We start from the raw sequence: 20,584 nt of genomic DNA on the forward strand, positions 1-20,584 counted from the left end.
CGGCGGGGAGTCTGCTTCTTCCTCTCCCACTCCCCTTTTGTGTTCCCTCTCTCGCTGTGTCTTTCTCTGTCAAATAAATAAATAAAATCTTAAAAAAAAAAAAAAGGTTCAGATGGTAAATTCTGTGTTGTGTGTGTTTTACCACAATTAAATAAAAGAGTGGTGTACTGATACAATATGGATGAACCTTTTTTTCTTTTTTTTTTTTTTTAAAGATTTTATTTATTTATTTGAGAGAGAGAATGAGACAGAGAGAGAGAGCATGAGATGGGGGAGGATGAGGGAGAAGCAGACTCCCTGCTGAGCACGGAGCCCGATGCGGGACTCGATCCCGGGACTCCAGGATCATGGCCTGAGCCGAAGGCAGTTGCTTAACCAACTGAGCCACCCAGGCGCCCCAACATGGATGAACCTTGAAAACATGATCCTAAGTGAAATAAGTCAGGCACAAAAAGCCACATGTTGTAATATTCCATTTATATGAAATGTCCTGAGTAGGGAACTTGACAGGGAGAGAAAGTAGGTTAGTGGTTGCCAGGGATTAGGAGGAGGGGTGATGGGGACTGCTTAATGGGTCTGGGGTTTCACTTTGGGATGATGAAAGTGTTCTGGAACTGGATAGATCTACACAACATTGTGAATGTACTCAGTGCACTGGATTGTTTACTTTAAAATCGTTAATTTTATGATATGTGAATTTCATCTTAATAAACTATTATTTTTTTAAAGACCCTTACACAGTAGAATAGTAGACAGTAAATATTTGCTCTGCCCTCTGTTTCCTTGATGTGGTAATCTAATTAATCCTGAGGTCTACCTATATTTTTAATGATTGTGAATCAGCCTTTGAGTGTTCTCTGTTTGTTCCCCTATGTAGGCACTTGATAGAGGAAGGGGGAGCGGACAGCAGGGGCCTTTATGGTATAGATAGACTCCTAACCAGGAGCACCTGTCCTCCCTCCTCTCCATGCAGTCTTCTCAGGATTTAATGGCTGGTTTAGCATTCCACCCCCTTCTCCTACAATGGAAATATGATCCTGTCGCTCCCCTGCTTTCTGTGCTTCAGAGACTTCTGCGATTAAAATAAGATTCTGTCTTGTTAAGGTGGCGCAGGAGGCCTTTAAACCCCTGCGTGTGTGTCCAGTTTTGTTTCTCGCCACTCCGAGCCCCACCCACTTTGAACCATGATTAATACTAGCGGTGTTCTCCGGGCGTACTGGGTGGGAACAAGGAACTGCTCTACTTCGCATGCCTTTGAACATGTGACTTCGCCTGACACGAGTGATTTTGTTCACCACCCGATCCCCGGCACGCCTACTGTGTCATTCAAGACTGGGCTTAGCCCTTACTCCACAGAGAAGGTTTTCCCTGAGTCTCGGCCCTTCAGGCATCCCTCCCGTGTGCTCTCCCATCACCCTTCCTCATTCTCCACACATCTTCCTCCTCCCTGAGCATGTTGTGTTGTAAAGGCTCACTTTTCTCTTCCCTCCATAAAACTGTGAGTTCCTTGAGGAAAGGGGTGGTCAGTCTGCACACAGCTTTCGGTACATCTGTGGGAATTAATGCTTCTTAATTTCGCCTTTTACTTAACTGCACAGACACTTAGTTGTGCTGGAAATACCTATGAAAATATGAACTATGTTATTGAAAGTCTTCACTTCTTAGGATGTGAAGACAGTTCCATGAAGGGAATGAATATCTTACATACTTTGTAACTCCTACAGTACCTATCGTATAGTGTTAGGAATATGATAGGGATTGAAAAATACTATAAAAATTTAACTTACAACACAAGAGCAAATATAGAAATATAGAATTTCTAATTAAATCTAATCGCCACAGCCATAAACTAACAGAGTTTTGCATGCTATGGGGTGTATATAGTCTGAAGTCTAATGTATTTTAACAGCTTTACTGAGGTATAATTGACAAACCATAATCTGTACATATTTAAAGTGTACAGTTGGCAAGTTTTTTTTTTTTTTTTTTTTTACAAGTTTTGACTTCTTTGTACACCTGTGAAACCATCACCATGATCAAGATAGTGAACATACCTGTCACCTCAAAATGTTTCCTTTTGGGGGCGCCTGGGTGGCTCAGTTGGTTAAGCGACTGCCTTCGGCTCAGGCCATGATCCTGGAGTCCCGGGATCGAGTCCCGCATCGGGCTCCCTGCTTGGCAGGGGGTCTGCTTCTCCCTCTGCCCTCTTCCCTCTCGTGCTCTCTGTCTCTCATTCTCTCTCTCTCAAATAAATAAATAAAATCTTTAAAAAAAAAAAAATGTTTCCTTTTGGCCCTATGTAGTTCCTCCCTCACACCTCTCCTACTGTATCACACCCCGACCCTGTATCCCCAGGCAGCCACTGACCTGCTTTTTATAACTATAGATTAGTTCATGTTTCCTGGAGTTTTATATAAATGAAATCATATAAAATGTACTGTTTTTTGTCTGGCTTTTTTCACTCCGCATATTTACTTGAAGATTCACCCAGGTTGTTGCATGTATAAGTAGTTCATTTTTTATTGTTGAGTGGTGTTTCATTTTATGTGTGGACCACAATTTGTTTATCCTGTCGCACACTGAAGGACGTTTGAGGTGATAACTTTTAGCTATTATAAGTAAAGTTGCTGTGAACATTCACATCCAAGTGTCTGTATGGGCATGTGCTTTCATTTCTCTTGGGTAATAACTAGAAAATGGAGAGCCTTGTGTATACTTCATTTTTTAAGAAACTGCCAAACTGTTCCAAAGTGCTTATCCATTTTGCATTCTCAGCACCAGTATGGGAATCCTGGTTCTTCTCCATCCTCACCAGCACTGGTATAGACCATCAGTTACTGTTTGGCATTCCAGTAGGTGTGTAGTGGTATGTCTTTGTGGACTTACTTGCATTTCCCAGATGACTCAAGGGCTCATTTGCTGTCTGTATATCTCTGGTGAAGTATCTATTCACATCTTTGGCTCATCTTAAAAATTGGGGTTATTTTCTTGTTCCTGAGTTTTGGGTGCTGTTTACATATTCTGGATAAAAGTTCCTTATCAAGATATGTGATTTGCAAATATTTTTCCCATTCGGTGGCTTGTCTTTTTATTCTTTTAACAATACCTTTCAAAGGACAGACATCCTTAATTTTGATGAAGTCAAATTTACCAAGTTTTCTTTTTGGATTGTACTTTTGGTATTATATCAGTATACTGAATTTTTCTCTAGCCCCAAATCACTTAGATTATCTATGTTTTCTTCTAGAAGTTTTATACTTTTAGGTTTTAGGTTTTGTACTCAGATATTAACTCTGTTTTGAGTTAATTTCTGTATATAGTATGAGGTATGAATTGAGATACATTTTTTTGCATATAGCTAGCCAATTATTCTAGCACCACTGCTTGAAAAGTCTATTCATTTTCCCACTGAATGGCCTTGAAAACTTCATGGAAAATCAGTTGTCCATGTATGTGTGGGTGTGGGTTTATTTCTGGACTCTATTTTGTTCCATTGATGTCTCTGTTTGTCTTTACATCAATACTGCACTGTCTGGGTTGCTGTAGATTGATCGTAAGACTTGAGATCAGGCAGTGAAGTCTGTTCTTTTTGAGAGTGGTTTTAGTTATTCTAAGTCCTTTGCATTCCCTGTGGCTTTTTAAATTAGCTTGTCATTTTCTACACAAATGTCTGCGAGGGTTTTGGATTGTGTTGAATCTGTAGAACGAATTGGAGAGGATTAAGATCTTTACAATATTGAGTCTTTCAGTCCCTGAACACTGTATACTTACTTAGTTCTTTAATTTGTCTCTGCAAAGTTTGCATTTTTTGTTTAGGTCTTGCACATTTGATGCTATTGTAATGGTATTTCTTTAAAATTTTAATTTCTTATATTAGTTAATGGCTGGTACACAGAGATACAGTTGATTTGTGTATATTGGTCTTTTATTCTGCAACCTTGCTAAACTCACTTATTAATAATAGTATGTTTTGTAGATTTTGCTGAATTTTTGTTGATGATGATGTCTGTGAATAAAGATAGTTTTACTTCTTCCTTTCCAGTATGGATGCTTTAATTTATTTTTCTTGTCTATTACACTATCTGGAGCTTGGAGTACAGTATTGAATAGAAGTAGTGAGAGCAGACATTCTTGGACTTGTTTCTCACCATAGCAAGAAAGCATTCTGTCCTTTACTGTTAACTGGTAATAGCTGTAGTGTTTTTTTGCTTGTTTATTTTGGTAGATGCCTTTCACCAGGTTGAGGAGGTTTCCTTCTTTTCTCCTTTGCTGAGTTTTTATCGGGAACGGATGTTGGATTTTGTTAAATGCTTTTTCTGCATCTACTGATACAATCATGTGGCTTTCTTTTTTAGGCTATTAATGTACTGAATTACACTAAGTGATTCTTGATTGTTAAACCAATCTTGCATTCCTGGGATATCCCCCACTTGGTCATGACATAGTATCCTTTTTTTTTTTTAATTTTTTTATTGTTGGGTTTAACTGGATAAACATTTGCTTGGGATTTTTGTATCTGTATGAGTGCATAGAGCTGTAGTTTTTTTTTTCTTGTTAATAACTTTTTTCTGGCTTTGATTATGTGAGTAATGCTATCTTGATTGAAAGTATCCAGAAGTATTTCCTCCTCTTCAATTTGCTGGATGAGTGCTATATACTAAGTGTTTGTGTGTTGGAACTTACTCCCCAGTGTGATGGCACGAGGAGGTGATAGGTCATGAAGCCCCACCTTCATGGATGGGACCCGTGCCCTTAGGAAAGAGGCCTTGGAGAGCTCTGTTGCCCTTGTGCCGTGTGAGGGTGCAGTGAGCGGATGGCTGGCTGGGAGCCCCGGGGGTGCCCTCTGAAGACTCCAGCCCTGCTGGGGCCTTCCTCCGGGGCTTCTGGCCTGCACAGCTGTGTGAGCAGTACCTGCCTGCTGTTCATATGCCCCCTGGCCTGCAGCGTCCTGGTATAGCAGCCCCAATGCCCCGAGACACTGAGGTGCTCCGGAACTGGGGTTGTTCCTTCAGCGTTTGATACAGTTCATCAGTGAAGCCATCTGGGCCTGGGATTGAGTTGCAGAAAGGTTCTAACAACAAATTCAGTTGCTTTTATAGATAGAGGACTGCTCAGCTTATTTATTTCTTCTTGAATGAGTTTGTTAATGTGTCTTAAGGAATTTATTTCATCTATGTTGTCAAGGTTTTTGGCATAAAGTTCCTTTATTATCCCTTCAGTATAGATAGATATATCTGTGACTGCAGTGCTAATTACCTACTCATAGCTGATTTTAGTAATTTTGTCTTTTTTTTTTCTTTAATAGTATTGCTACTAGGTATGTTGATTTTTTTTTTTAAGGTTTATTTTATTAGAGTGCGTGCACATGCATGCACGCATGAGTCGGGGGAGGGGCAAAGGGGGAGAGGGAGAGAGAGCTTCTCAAGCAGACTCCGTACTGAGCTCGGAGCCCAACTTAGGGTTTGATTCCACGACCCTGAGATCGTGACCTGAGTGGAAATCAAGAGTCAGCTGCTTAACTGACTGAGCCACCCAGGTGCCCCAAGAGGTTTATTGATTTTTATTGATCTTCTCAGAGGACCAGTTTTTAGTTTCATTTATTTTTCTCTATTCTTTTTCTGTGTTCCTTTCATTGATTCACTATTATTTACTTTCTTCTACTTATTTGGGGGGTTTTCTCTTATTTTTCTGCTTTCTTAAAATTGCAGCTAAGTTCCCTGATTTGAGATCTTCTCTATTTTCTAACATTGGCATTTAGCACTGTGAGTTTCTCTTTAAGTACTGCTTTGGCTACACCCCCCTGCATTTTGATCTGTAGTGTTTCCATTTTCATTCAGTTCAGTATCCTTCCAACTTCCTTTTTTATCTCGTCTTTGACTATGGATTATTTAGAAGCCTGTTATTTAGTTTCTAAATATTTGAGGATTTTCCAGAGAGATTTGTCTGTTAGTGATTTCTCATTTATTCCATTGAGGTGAGGAAATACATTTTATGGCTGGAATCATTTTGAACTTACTGAGACTTGCTTTATGGCCCAGAACATGGTCTATCCTCCTATATCTTTGTGCTTGAACAGGTGTATTGTATTCGTGGGTAGAATGTTCAATGAATGTCAGGTCAATTTAGTTGATAATGTTACTCAAGTTCTTTGTATCCTTACTGATTTTCTAACTGTTTTATTGAGAGAAGGGTTTTGAAATCTACTAAAATTGTGGATTTATTTTTTCTTACATTTCTGTTTTTGCGTCATGTATTTTGAAGTTCTGGTATTAGATGCATAAATATTTAGGGCTATTATGTTCTCTTGATGAATTGACCCCTTTATAATCATGAAAATGATGATGCCATTCTTTATCCTTGGTAATATTCTTTGCTGTAATATCTACTTTGCATGACATTCATATAGCTGTGTCAGGTGTTTTTTGATTATGGTTACATAGTATACTTTTTCCCATTCTTATGCTTTCAACCTGTTTGTGTCTTTATATTTAAGTAGTTCATGTCTTACAGATAATGTAGAGTTGGGTCTTGGTTTTTTTATCCAATGTATTAATCTTTATTTTTGAGTTTGGATGTTTAGGCCATTTACTTCAAATGTGATTACTGATATTATTATGTTTGACTATAGTCTTGCTCTTTATTATCTATTTCTTCCCATCTCTTCTTTGTTCCCTTTTTCCTCTTTATCTTCGTTTTTCTGGATGAGCTGCATTAAAAAAATGATTCCACTTTACCTCCTTTGTTGGCCTATTTGCTGTACCTGTTTGTGGTATTTTTTGGACAGTTTCTTTCTGGTTCATAGCATAGATTTTTAACTTACCACAGTCCCCCTTGGTGTAGCATCATAGCACTTAGTACAGTGAACTAGCAGTGTGCTTCCCTTTCTCGCTTGCAAGTCTTTCTGCTCTTGTTATCACACATTTTATTCATACACGTTATAAACCCTATAATACATTGTTTCCATTTTTGCTTTAAACAGTGACCCTGAGTAAGATCATGACTTGAGGCGAAATCAAGAGTTGGATGCTTAACTGACTGAGCCACCCAGGCACCCCGATCTTGGTGTTTTTTCAGAGAACATTTAACTTACAAATTTATTTTTTATGACAAGATATGTGTCGTCTTCTTGGCAATCTTACATTAAAGCCGTGGATATCATGTCAGCCATTTGTGGGAGATGCCAGCACATACGATTTATTGATAAAGTTACTTTAACGATCCTTTCAGTGTGTCAAGCTTTATAAACTCTCTCAGTTTCTTCTTGCTGGTAAGGAACAGGAGTATGCTTGCTAGAAATCAGAGTCAACTCAGGTGGGCTAGCGAAGGTAAATTCTCGTGATTCTTATTGTAGGTGGAGTAACCAGCTCTTTTCCTGAAATGAGGTTTTGTGCCTTGGTTCTTGTATGACTAGAAAAAGATCTTTATTCAAGGACTTATGCATAAAACATTTTAAACTGTATCGTAGTGCATTTATTCACAGATAATCCACATAATATGGCCTATGCTTAGCCACTGCTTAACTAACTAGGCTTTTTACCTGGCATATGTTTTACTTATCTTTTAAAGACATGACTTCGGAATGGGAGTTAGCATTTCATTATTTGACTAGGAGAGTTAAATAACAGCATTTGATAATTGAATTTTTTTAGTTAGTAGTATTTTTAAATATGCTGACTTAATACCCTTTTATATCTTTCTCCAGAAATAGAGATTTTGAAGTATTATACATTTGTACAATAAGTGTTAAGTTAAAATTTTAAGTATTGTTACTTTTTCTTAAGTGTTGGTGCTTTTAACAAAAAAGTACATTTTACAGTTTAATTATTGCTGTGACAGACCTCTCAGACAGAAGTTTAAGAAAGTGATTGTTTAAAGTTTCTTGCTGTTTAGTCTTATAGAAGATTTTCAGAATTGAAGAACTGCATGTGTTGTCCAGAGTGATCTTTTAATCAGACAATGTTAGATATTGAAATTAAATTTGAAACAACAGCATCTTTAGAACTAATCTAATACTTTGTCTAGTGCTTTGGTGCACTGTAGCAACAGGCGCCTGGATTTCTGTCTTTGGGGTCAACCTGAGATGTCCTGGGGACCAAACATATAATGAGGAGACTGCTCTCTGTCTGGGGTTTCAGATGAAGTCTTGGCCCTGACTCTCAGGATACCAAGTTGAATCCACCAAGAAGTCCTGGTGAAAGCACTTCCCATTGTTCATAACATACCTTCCATTATCCCTGTGCTAAGCGCACCCTGCTCCTCACTGTGCTCAGTGCGTGGCACCGCTGTCCCAGTGGTTCACAGGCCAGGTTCAGGGTGGCGGCTGAGTTACTAGTGAGCATGTTCGCTGCAGTCCAAAGTGGTTTGTCCCCCAGCATTCATAGAGTAGGTCACTGGGCTGTGCGAAGAAACCGTGAGAACTCCTGTTTACCTTTATCATTATTATTATTATTTTTAAGTCTGTCCTTTGTATATAATGTAAAAGCCAGTGAGTAGTACATATGTAGTTTTAAAATAATTAAATGCACATATATTGGGTATATGTGTTCTAATTTTGTTTTTGCTAATGGTGATGTATGATTAAAAATGTCTTGAGACCAGGTAAGACTTTCCTGGAGCATCTGGACAAGGGTTTTTATTTTGTGATCTGTCAGTTTTTCCATAATCAGCTTCATCATATGCAAGATTTTGTGAGTGTGCGCATTTCTTTGTTTTTCTTGTGAAAAGATTATGGCTCTCACCAGATTCTCAAAGGAGTCTTTGGTCCTAAAGATCAAATAAACTACTTATCTGGGATCCTTGGGCTGAAATCACTGAAATTTGTTTTGGAAGGGCTGTATCCTGTCTACAGATGACTTCCTAGGTAAAATTAAATGGTACTTTGTTTGAAGAATAAAATGTATAATTAGATCTGTATTCCTTTTGACAAAGTAAAGTTTTTTTGTTGATTTTTTTTCGAAGATTTTATTTGAGAGAGAGCACAAGAGAGCACGAGGCTGGGGGGCAGGGCAGAGGGAAAGGGAGAGGCAGACTCCCCACTGAGCAGAGAGCCCAACGTGGGACTTGATCCCAGGACCCTGAGATCATGACCTGAGCCAAAGGCAGATGCTTAACCAACTGAGCCACCCAGGCGCCCCAGACAAAGTAAAGTTTTATTAAGGCTTTTATCTGAGAAGCTGCAGCCATGATTATTGCCATGACTCATGATATGTGGTCTTTGTGGCATATTCTCCTGGGGTCTGGGTCCCTTTACCTTCTTTAAAAAGATATTTTATTGTATGTTTTCATTAATCTTCTCTTTAAAATATTATGGTAGATTATTGTCTCTCAAGTTCAAATACACTGGCCCTGTGTAAATGTGGCCATAAAAGAACTACTTCTTAGGACGCCTAGGTGACTCAGTTGGTTAAGTGTCTGCCTTCGGCTCATGTCATGATCCCAGGGTCCTGGGATTGAATCCGACATTGGGCTTCTTGCGCAGCGGGGGACCTGCTTCTCCCTCTGCCTGCCACTCCCCCTGCTTATGCTCTCTCTCTCTGACAAATAAAATATTAAAAAAAAAAGAACTACGTCTTGAAACCTATTTTTGTGATACTTTTGGGTATGAAGGTTTTTCTGTTGTCTATGCACTGCTTTTGTGGCGTCTGTCCCTATAACAGGTGATGGGATTGCTTTGGGTGGGGATGAGAGCTAAGTTCAAAAGTCAGCTGATAGAGTGAAATGAAGTTTGGTTACTCTTGAGATCCTTAGACCACTCAAAAAATAAAGGTGTACAGGATTTTGTTTATACAGTCCTTTATGGTTAAAATTTTATATGGCCCCAATTAATCTTCAGTTTCTTCCTTGAAGATTGTCAGCAGTCCCATCATCTGTCAGTTGACTAACTACCTGAATGCTGTTTACTTATTTATTTACCAGTGGTCAGAAAAATCCTAACATTCACATATTCTTTCCTATAAGTATTTGGCCTAGGGCACATTATTACTGAATAGGATGACTTTTGGATTATTCTTTTGAATAAAAAGACTTGTTTTTTAAAATGTGTATAGGAAATTTAAGTAACTTCAATGTATATATGAGATAACTGCCTTTCTTGGTTTGCCATTTTACTCCACAAGCCTGTGGTGTCCAACTCAGATTAATAATGTTTTTATTCCCACCTCCCCCCACCGCCAACCCAGAAAGGAATCACCCTAGTTGTTTATCTGTTTATGTAGTAACTATTATGCATGTACAAGCATTGCTCTGGGCATTAGGATTGTAGGAGTGAAAAAAAAAGTCCCTTTTCTCATAGAACTTACATACTGGTGGGGAAAGTAGGCAATAAATAAACCAGAAAGGAAAAGAAACACATGAAGTAGCACATGTTACAAAGAAATGTAATTAAGATAGATAGCCATGGAGGGTCCAGCTGTTTTCTGTAGAGGAAACAGTTGCCCTTTCCAAGGAGGGGATGTTTGACCTGGGACCTGCATGGGGAGAGGGACCAGGCAGCGGGGAGGTGGGCGCTTTAAAGGGCTGTCAGGTGTCTTCTCCGTCCTGTTTCAGTTGAGCACACTGTGCTCATTCTCTCCATGAGCTGCAGAGTGGATTTCTTGTCAGTGTAAGTGGAGTGAGTGACAAGGGACATTCACTCCAGCCTCATCACTTCCAAGACACTGTGACATGTGGAGAAAGTAGGTTAGGGCTGGCTGATGCTGTTCCACAAGGTAACAATTACATATTCTAACTAGGATCCCCACTAACAAATGAGAAAGTCCATGAAATTTGATCTGACTTGTACTTTATTTTGTAACGTTTTAAATATATTGTACCTGATTTTATTAAGGGTTATTTTATTTATTTTTAACAGGAATCACTAGATTTGATCTACTTGGAGACTTTGGAAGGTTTAATTGGCTGGGAAATTTCTATATTGTATTATCCTACAATTTGCTTTTTGCTATTGTGACAACATTGTGTCTGGTCAGAAAATTCACCTCTGCTGTACGAGAAGAACTTTTCAAGGCCCTAGGTAATCCTGAGGTTTATGGGTATTTTTCTCTCTTTCTGCTAATTTTTAATTTTGTTACTTGAATTAATTTTAAATCTTCATCTGTTCATTTTTCCTACTGTGTGAAACCATAGAGTTCCCATTTCTGACCCACTACTTACTGGTTATGCTCGTGTGTGAAATTACCTTGTTAAGCCTCAGCTTCCTTATCTGTAAAATGGTGACAGTATCTTCTTCTCTCAAGGACTGTTGTGAATATTAACTGGAATATTTCTTGTAAGGGCCTGAGCAGAGTCCTGGCACATCATAAGAGCTCAATAAAATTAGCTCTTTTGTTGTTATGATGATGGTGGTCAAGGCAAGGTGTGAGGCTAATGGCTAGAGACTTATTATTTTTTGGTAATGGTACCTCTTACAATTTTTTAGTTACAGATTTCTTTTGATTACTTGGATTTTACAAGTATCAGACTGATCCGTAATTCTCTTCAGTAAGCCAAATAACTCAGGATAAAAATATTAGTATTCTTGTCTTTAATATGAGAGAGGGCATTCATTATCATGTATTCCAAAAGTCCCATGCATTGGGACAGTCTTAAAAACTTTAGGTTTGGCTAAGGTAAAAAAAGGGTATAAATGTAACTTATGAATGAGTTTTTCATGCCCACTTCAACATTAGCACTAAACATTTTATATGTTTTTATTTTATTTTATATTTTTATAAGTTTTATTTTATATTATAGGAGTACCAGGGCTTTATAAATTATCTTGCTATATAAACCCTCTTGGGTTTGGAGTAATTTTAAATTTGGCAGTGATTTATTGTAGAAAATCCTAACATTAGGTCATTTACCTAACTTGACATCATTTGAATGCTTATACTCTGTATGCCATTGTGACTTTTAGCTGTTGCAAAAGGCTACATAATGATTGATTCATTAAGGTCCAGATAACTTCAACCTTCTGAGCAACAATAAAGCTTTGCACGCCACCAAGTTCTTCCAACACCTGTGATTGAAGGGATGACCTTTGGGAAGGAAAAAAGATTTCAAATTATCTGTTCATCCATATTTTATTAAATTCACCCTGTGAGGGGATGGCTGGTGCAATACTGCCTGGAAATGAAAGTGACATCTCATTTCAGCTGAAGCACCAGATAATTTATGGATTTTCATGCCTAGGTTTCAGAATGCTGGCCAGGTTAAAATCTGCAAGGTGAGGTGGGAATTAGCAGCTCTCTGAACCAAATGTCTAAAGTTAGAACTTCATTTTTAAGCCCATGGTAGCATCAGTGAGATTAGTTAGCCATGATGTCAGATCAGTTCCCACTTACCAGTCCCTAACATGAGATGGTTGTAGATGAATTGCAGTAAATTTAGGTTTGAGTTAAGTATTCTGGATATCATCTTTCTGACTTACGGTGAAGTATGTTGCGTCGGCTCTTTGACCCTAACAGGCAATAGAATTATCAGGACTTGTGTAAAACTAATAGATGGATTTGGTTTTTTGTCCAAATGTTTTCTGTTACTCTTTGGAATGCTTTAAGGAAGAAATGCATTATATGTAGAAAAATATCCTCATTAAGTATATGTAATAATGTGTGAATGATCTGAGATCTTAAATCTGATTTCACTGGGAATCATAATTTGATTATAAAATTTAGCCATTCCCCCCCCCCTTTGTTTTGTAGTCTTTTTTCCTCTGCTGCTATGTCCATTGATAATGACAGTATTTGTCTCATAGATTATCTGGTACATAGTAGATAAAAACCAGATGGTGGTGGAGGTGATTGTTTCTGCAGAGAGAGACATTGTAGTTTCTTTTTTTTTTAAAGATGCGTAGCCTGTGCTGCACCCAAGTTTTAGAAGTAATTGTGGAAATAATCTATCCTCAAAGGGGATTCCTTTTCACTTTGGGCATTGATTACCCCACTGGTTCTCTCTCCACCTACTTCCTTCACTAGCAGGCCCTGTTTAAAACACGCTTCCCCACACCCAACAGCTGTGGGTTCCTATTGTCACTCAGTGGTTTGGCCAGAACTGTTGCTTGTGTTGGATTTCTTTTTTCCTTCCCATTCATCCATCATAGATGGACTCAATTTTACCTTTTCTTTCATTAAGATATGCAGGTGGTAGAAACGTTAAAATTCAGAGTGCTATGTTGACTTAAGAGCGTTATAAAGTTGCTTAACTGCCAGGTAGATAAACTTGTGGAATCTTAGGGGAATAGAATCTTATCCAAGTATGTTTTTGATGTGTCACGAAAGTCTGAGCCTCGTAAAAACGTTTCCTCAAGATCTTTTCCAGAGATGTGCTGGTTATGTATCCTTGAACATCTTGTGCTTCATCTTACTAAGCGCTGAGAGCTTTGGTGCCACATAAACTCTCACATTTTCTTTCGTCTGTTATCCCTGTAAGCTGCACAGTATTGTTGTATGTATCAGGTGCATTATGTAAATGACCGATGTATGATACAGAGGGAAACTAACATAACTTTAAAAGAGAGTGAAAATTTTTTATTCTGTGAAGTATCTTTGAATAATGAAATATTTATGTTCAGTTTATTCTTTTGCTATTTCTTCTCCTTTTCTATTTGGTCATGTTTTCCATTGCTTGTCCTCTTAATTATGTGCTTAGTATTTTGGTGTGTCTTTCTGGATGTCTTCCTGTATGTATACTTGCATGTGTGTATACAAAAATGGGATCATACTTGTCTCAGGTTAGTTCCCCTGCTGGGAAGCACACTTTGGGGCTGGGACAAGCTTGTAGGAGGAGGTGGTTGAGAGGGTGATCTTGGGATTGGTATGGAGGGCAGGAGGCGGGGAAGGGACTAACTGTGCAGAGAGAAGAAACCAGAAGCTTCCACGTGCCCCAGAGCTGCATGGAGTTGAGGAGAAGGCATGGCTTCCTAAGAGACAACTGTCTTCTGCTTAGGCCCCCAGGGAGCCTCAGTGGGGATAAGAGATCTTTCATGCTAAGGGGGGTCTGGCCAGCACATCACAGCTTTCGCAGTAACACTTGACACTCTGCCTCCTTAGCCCTCTGCCCACCCATGCAACAGTCCATCATTTCTCACCATTTTCTTAATTTTTCTGCAGGGCTTCATAAGCTTCACTTATCAAATACTTCAAGGGATTCAGAAACATCAAAGCCGTCAGCAAATGGGCATCACAAAGCACTGTGAGATACGCAGCAGCACTCTGCCATCGAGAGACCCGGGAGGCCCAACTCCCGCCGTCCCCGTCAGTCAGAAGTGACGTGCACTGACTGGGCTTCACATTTAGGGCCTGGGCCTGGCAGCGCCATTTCTTTCATAACCTCCTAAGAACTTGGCTGCTGCAGGCCTTCTTCTCATTTAACTGTGTGATGGGCCCCACAGTTTCCAGCCAAACGCAGGCTTCGTAGGGCAGCACGTTTTTCTGTGGACACATTTGCTTGCGGCACTTGGTACAGTCACCCGTATGAGAATGTTAGAAAAGGCAACTTCGGGGCTTCCTAAGAATTCAGTTAAATCCCAATATCTATTTTATTCAAAATGGAGAAGCTGACGTGAAAGGCATCCTTGGTACTTGGATGCGAAGTGAAGGCCCTGCAAAGATGTGGGTTTATAGATGCCATTACTCCAGCGGGTGCGTTGGAACAGTAGTGTGCAAATGCTATTTTTCACTTCCTTGAAGAAAAAGACAAAAGTGCGTAGTTCTGGTTTATATTTCAGAATGATACTGATTGGACTTGGAGTCAAGAGAAAAATATGAAATTCTTTTGAAAACCTGATCCGTGGTAGAACACCACGGGAATACCTTCCACTGTACAGTGTAGTAAGCTACATGGGAAGTCTTATGTACTCACACTTCTCTGACCTCTTCTGTGTGTAGGATTCAGTGTTACCTCTCATGACATAGTTGCCAGTGTCGAATACCCTTGTAACTTAGATTTTTGCCTTATAGGCTATCTGTACACTTGATTTTTTTTAAAGCTCTTTTCCAAAAATCCCTCAGTTCCTTGTGCTCCTGTGTCCATTATGGAACTACAAATGCTCTGTGGTAGAAACCCCTTCTGTCAACACATTCTTCAGGCCTTGGTTACTTTTGTATATGCCGGTTTAAACCTCGGATTTATAAAAGTACCAGTTTAACACCCAGGTACACAGTGTCAGCATTCATGAGGTAAGAATAGTTTTTCAGTGTTTCATGATCTGATAAACCATTCAGTTATGAAATTGTAAATAATTCTGGGGATGGCTTCTTGACTTTAAGTCCATTGAATAAAAGCTATAAAACTGTACTTTGTGTTACCATCCACTAGGATAGAGTACTGAAAATTGTGCATGCAGAAATAAGAGATGAGCCCCTTTGCACACACTTGGTAGTTATGCAGTCTCTATAAATACGTATGTTCACATGCACTATGTGTATGGCAACAGATTGTCTGTGTTCAGACAAAAGTAAAAGAACATTTTCCTCAAATTGTTGAGCTTAAAGGGGTTTTTTTGGAGAAATTTATGAAAATCAGGCTGTATATATTTGACATAAAAAATTTCCACTTAGAGCCAAAATAATAAGAAAAGTTTATCTGTGTATTCCTAAGTTCCATTGAGTATACCTCTCCTTTATTTATACCTCTGCATTTCCTTCTGAGCTTCTCTTCCCATTAAAATACAGCCCAGTTTTAAGATAAAAGAACATTTTGTGATTCTAAACAACACTCCGTAAATACCACCAGTCTAGTATTGGTGAATTTCTCTGCATAGGATCTGCATACTGAGAAAATTAATAGAAACTGGTTGTTTCCTAATTTCACTGGTAATTACACCTATTTAAACATTAATTGCAAGCTTTGATTTTTACTGAAACTTGCTTGCAGGCAATCCATATTTTGAGCAGACTAGGTCAAGGGGAGAAGAAAAAGAAAGTTCTTTAAATAAAAGAGCATCGCTTGTAACTTACACTGGTTTCCGGGCACATCCGTAGGAAGTTCTTGGGTATTTGTAAGATGTCTGAAAATTTCTGAGTAAAATATTAAACTTTTCAATGTCTGTATCAATTCTTTGTTCATTTGAAAGTTTCTTTCCATCGGAAAACTTAGGCCAGGTTTGATTAGTAAGCAGTGAAATGTATTCTAAAGTCCTACAGCTGTTACTGGGTGCGTCTTCATTGCTTTTGAGACAGAGGATACGCCTCACATGGAGGGACAGTTTTGAACCTTGGGTCTCAGATGCCTTTTATGGGAACAAATGCAGGTAGTTATATACTCTGCTGCATGATTACAACCACTTCCGGGGTTCTACAAAGAGTATATTCCTGGTTACGTACACAGAGTCTTCCTCTTGAGTGAGGGACTTAGCAAATGCATGTGCTTCCATTGGACACACACTGGAGGCTGGCTGCATGAGGCCATGACGGAAACTGGTGGCGCCACACTGAGGCCAAGCACTTGAAGTCTGGCAAGGACAGGCGCCCCTCAGGTCTTTGATTTGTTGCAGTTACTGTGCTAGCGAGGGAGGACGCAGATGGCCTGATGCCAGAGCGCCCTGTGCCCGCGGTCAGAGTGGCCCCGGGGATGGCCATTCCGTTCTCGTTGGGGGGCGGGGTCTAGGTGACTGTGTGAAGTCAGATGCTCCGTTGACTCTTTCTCACCTTTGGATCAACTTTAAAGGGGCATTAGACACTGTAGTTAAAAAGTTTCTTGAGGAGACTTGGCCAATTCTTCATATTAATTGGTTCTGCAATACTTATTGTAAAATTATAAATTTTATAGGTTATAACATTTGTAATTTTTACCGGCTTTTCCAAGATATTTCTTAGATTTAGTATTTACTTAGCTTTATATATATTCTAGATAAAAATAGACCTGCTCTAAAAGAAGAGACTTATGTGAGAATTGCACGCACACGCACACTCACGCACATACAGGTCAGCTCCTTCAGTGCCACGCTGAGAGACTGGTTAGTGGATGAGCGTGAAATCGGCTGCATGGTTTGACTCTTGGATGTATTCAAGGCGTGTATGGTGTACACCTGTCCTTAGGCCTTGCTCTGCGGGAGCACAGTAGACCTCTCTGTGCCTCCATAACCACTTAACCTGCTAGAGCGTAGGCTTACATCCCTGGAAAACCCTATGTAGTTTTCTTTGTTGTTAGCACAGTATTTAATGTATAAAGGCGGAGTTCTTAAAATGATTTTTTAAAAATACGAGCATATATTCAGTACTGACTTTAAAAAAACTGGTATGATGTTACTTTTAAAATAATGTTTAGATGCACTGGTATATTACTTTTGTTTACAGTATTTTGTTTACAGATTATTTTTTGTGTTTGTTTCTATGAGATACTTTTAGTGTGACTTTTTAAATGTCTTAGAAATTAAAATTTTACAAAAAGTGATTTCATGTTTTGGTTTATAAGCATTCAAATGTGTTTTTGTTTTGGCTTTAAATCTTAAATACCATTGTGGCTAAAACTTTAGGGTGTATGTAGGTAACTTCCATGTCAATGTTATAAAGGGCAGTAATGGTTCTGGTGAGATGTTAGACTGAGGAAGAAGTGAATGTTTTCTCTCTCTTTTTGTTGTGGAGTTATTGGTAGATGAATTTCTTTGAACCATTTGCAACTAAAATGTAGCATCAGCAATTGAAATCATGTGTGTCGTCTAATTGTTTGAGTTACTTAGATATATTTGATTCTTCTAATCTTTTCCATAAAAGGACTGAGCCACGCCTACTTGTGGTCTGGGCAGCTTAATCCAGAGCTCTCAGAAGAGTAAATGGCATTGCCATCTGGTGACTTAGACAGAAGCCTTTATAGCAGTGGCTTTCCAGCTCTCTGACCGCAGGAAGAAATACTGTTTACACTGTAACACACACACACACACACACACACACACACACTTCTATACATGTAAACACTTAATTAACAAAGTAGTACCTACTTTTACTGTATGTGATGCGTGCTGGCATTTTCTGTTCTCTTTTTTAGAATACTAGACACAGACCACACTAATACTAATGAATGGTCAACTTTAGTTTGAAAAACGTGACTTCCGGGATCTAGTTGAAGGATGAAGGAACACAAACTTTTTTTGGCTTTTGAATATTAGGTAAAATTCATTATTGCAAATACTACTGAAGCAAAAGTATTATCTGTGCAGATTACTTGTTGCACTGCAAATAATGTAATTAAAATCAATAGAAATTGCCGAAACTCTAAAAATGGATTATAGAATTTCAAAACTAGGTGGTTGATCCGTATTTCTTGGAGGAGTAGAGCTGGGACCTAGTTTTGAAGAGAAGTTATTTAATTTCCTACTCTGTGTAATTCAATTAGGTAAAAGTGTTTTCAAGTTCAAATGTGATCAGATAGGAAATTCAGACAAACCCATTTATTCTTGAATGTGTTTTGGTATTCTGTTCTTCCTAAACATACTGGAGAAGTCAAGTTCACAAGTATAAGTTATGCAAAGTAGGGTAGCAGCACCCGATGTATATGATTTCTGAGGATCGATGTGAGCAGAAGGATCTTTAGTGTCTGAATGTGAGGAGGTAGAGACTTAAATATGAATCCGAGGAAGAAAGTTTTATCAGTTATTAAAAATCCCAGGTGAATGTTTCAGTGTCTTCTCTCTTGGAAAGCTCTTACTTACTCTAAGATAGACTGCTGACCAACAGTGGCCTCTGAGAACCCAGGACATGCTCTAGTCTTGAGTGCTATAGCTTTTCTGTCATGCCGTGTAGCTGGTATGTTATATTGAATGGCTATAAGTCCTCACAAATAGCTTTTTACATATATCTTAGCACATTGTTCTATTATTGCTTTAGAAATTAGTGGTGAAAAACTTGTTTTTTTCTGTACTCTCAGTACTTCACTTTTAGCCACCAAATGTGTGCGGGGTTTTTCTACCCAGGCTGTTCTCCCAGTTGTCTGTGGATACCACATCAGTGACCTGGAGTTTGATTTAATTCTGACACTATCTACGTGGAGTCAGTGCAGCCCCTCAGTCCCCTAACATTGGCTCCCCACCCCCACTTCAGATGCCAGTCCCAAGTCCAGGCTGTCCCATGTGCTTTGACCAAGCAGCTGTAAATCAGGGGTTCCCACCACCCCCTCTGGTTCAGGGACGTGCTAGAGCAGCTCACAGAACTCTGGGACACAGTTTACTTACTAGATGACCTGTTTATCCCAGGGGGTACGCCTCAGGAACACCAGAGGGAGGAGATGCACGGGACCGGGGATGGGGGTGTGCACAGAGCTTCCGTGCCCCTCCAGGGGCACCAGCCTCCAGGCACCTCCATGTGCTCGCCACCTGGAAGCTCTCTGAATCCCTTCAGTTAGGTGGATTTTTTGTTTGTTTGTTTATGGAAGCTTCACTACAAAGACATGATTGATTAAAGGATTGGCCTTAGTGATTAGCTCAGCCTCCAGGCCTTCCCCACTCGCCAGAGGTCAGAAGGGTGGGACCAAAAGTAGTTGGTTCCACTGGCCATCATCAGGGGCTTTCCAAAAGACAATCTATTAGCATAAGTTCAGGTGTGGTTGGAAGGGGCTTCTTAGGGATATCAGAAGATACCTTGATTTTCTTTCTTATCACTTAGGAAATGCCACAGGTTTTGGCTCTGTGCCAGGAATGGGGAGGAAGACCAAATACATATTTCTTACCATAAATTACTTGGAGGGGCCTGGTTTGGAGCAGGGACTTGCATCAGGCGACCGGGGACCACTATTTACTAGATACCCACGTCCTGGATCAAAGACAATGCGCATTTTCAAACTACTTCCGGAAAGACCCTATCAGTACATACTCTCATCAACAGCATGTGAAGATGTGTTTCTCTTGCCAACACTGGATTTTGCCAGTCTTTTACATGAGTGCCAACCTGAGAGGCAAATACTTGTTTTTCTTTGCATTTTTAATAACTATTGGGGGAACTTAATTTTTTATCAGCTATGTGTATTTCTACTTTTGGGGAATTATCATTAAATATACTTAGCCTATTTTTCTTCTGGTATTTCATAATTACTGTTTTATAAAAACTCTGTATATTATGGATTAAATGTTTGTCTTTCTGAGGTGTGTATTCTTCCTGACTGTTTTTTAACTTGTCCACATTGGTTTTTGTATATTTTTTTCTGTGTGGAAAATTTAAATTCTGAAGTAATCAAAATTTGCAATTTCCCATAATTTTTTGGTGTCATACTTAGACCTTCCCTACTCTAAGACTTTTAAATATATTTCCCAGTATTTTTCCTTATCTACTTGAGGTATGATTCACATACTATAAAATTCACTCTTAAAGCACAGGGGTCGTCGATGTGTAGTATATTCCTGGGGTTGTGCAGCCATCCTCACCATATGATCCCACATCATTTTCATTACCCTGAGCCTAGCTACTCTTATGTCTTTATTTTTTTTCATAATTCATCGACATGTTATCTGGATTTATTTTGCTGGAAGGAATGAGATAATGGTTGTGCAGAGACGTCCGTGGCCACACAGCAACTATTCATGCCAGGCAGCCTAGCCCCAGTTTTATTCAGGGTGGCAGTGTGCCCAGCTTCCTGTGCAGGTGGGTGTGGCCATGGGGCTGGAATCTGACCTGGGAGTTTA

The 20,584-nt window shown here is 39.2% G+C and overlaps 1 protein-coding gene across 7 annotated transcripts in view; it reads left to right on the forward strand.

The window, feature by feature from the left end:
- LMBR1 (limb development membrane protein 1) overlaps positions 1-19,239 on the forward strand; it is a 161,276-nt gene extending 142,037 nt beyond the window's left edge. For all 7 annotated transcript variants that reach the window (XM_064575663.1, XM_045863970.3, XM_064575664.1 and 4 more), the window contains 2 exons: positions 10,850-11,011; positions 14,085-19,239. In XM_064575663.1, the coding sequence (XP_064431733.1) occupies positions 10,850-11,011; positions 14,085-14,170 (248 nt within the window). In that variant the 3' untranslated portion in view covers positions 14,171-19,239. The remainder of the gene's footprint in view (positions 1-10,849; positions 11,012-14,084) is intronic.
- Positions 19,240-20,584: the final 1,345 nt, after the last annotated feature.

Source organism: Mirounga angustirostris, unplaced genomic scaffold (assembly GCF_029215605.1).
Source record: "Mirounga angustirostris isolate CCGP_5_RB_7025 unplaced genomic scaffold, mMirAng1.0.hap1 SCAF_12, whole genome shotgun sequence".
Classification (NCBI taxonomy): Eukaryota; Metazoa; Chordata; class Mammalia; order Carnivora; family Phocidae; genus Mirounga; species Mirounga angustirostris.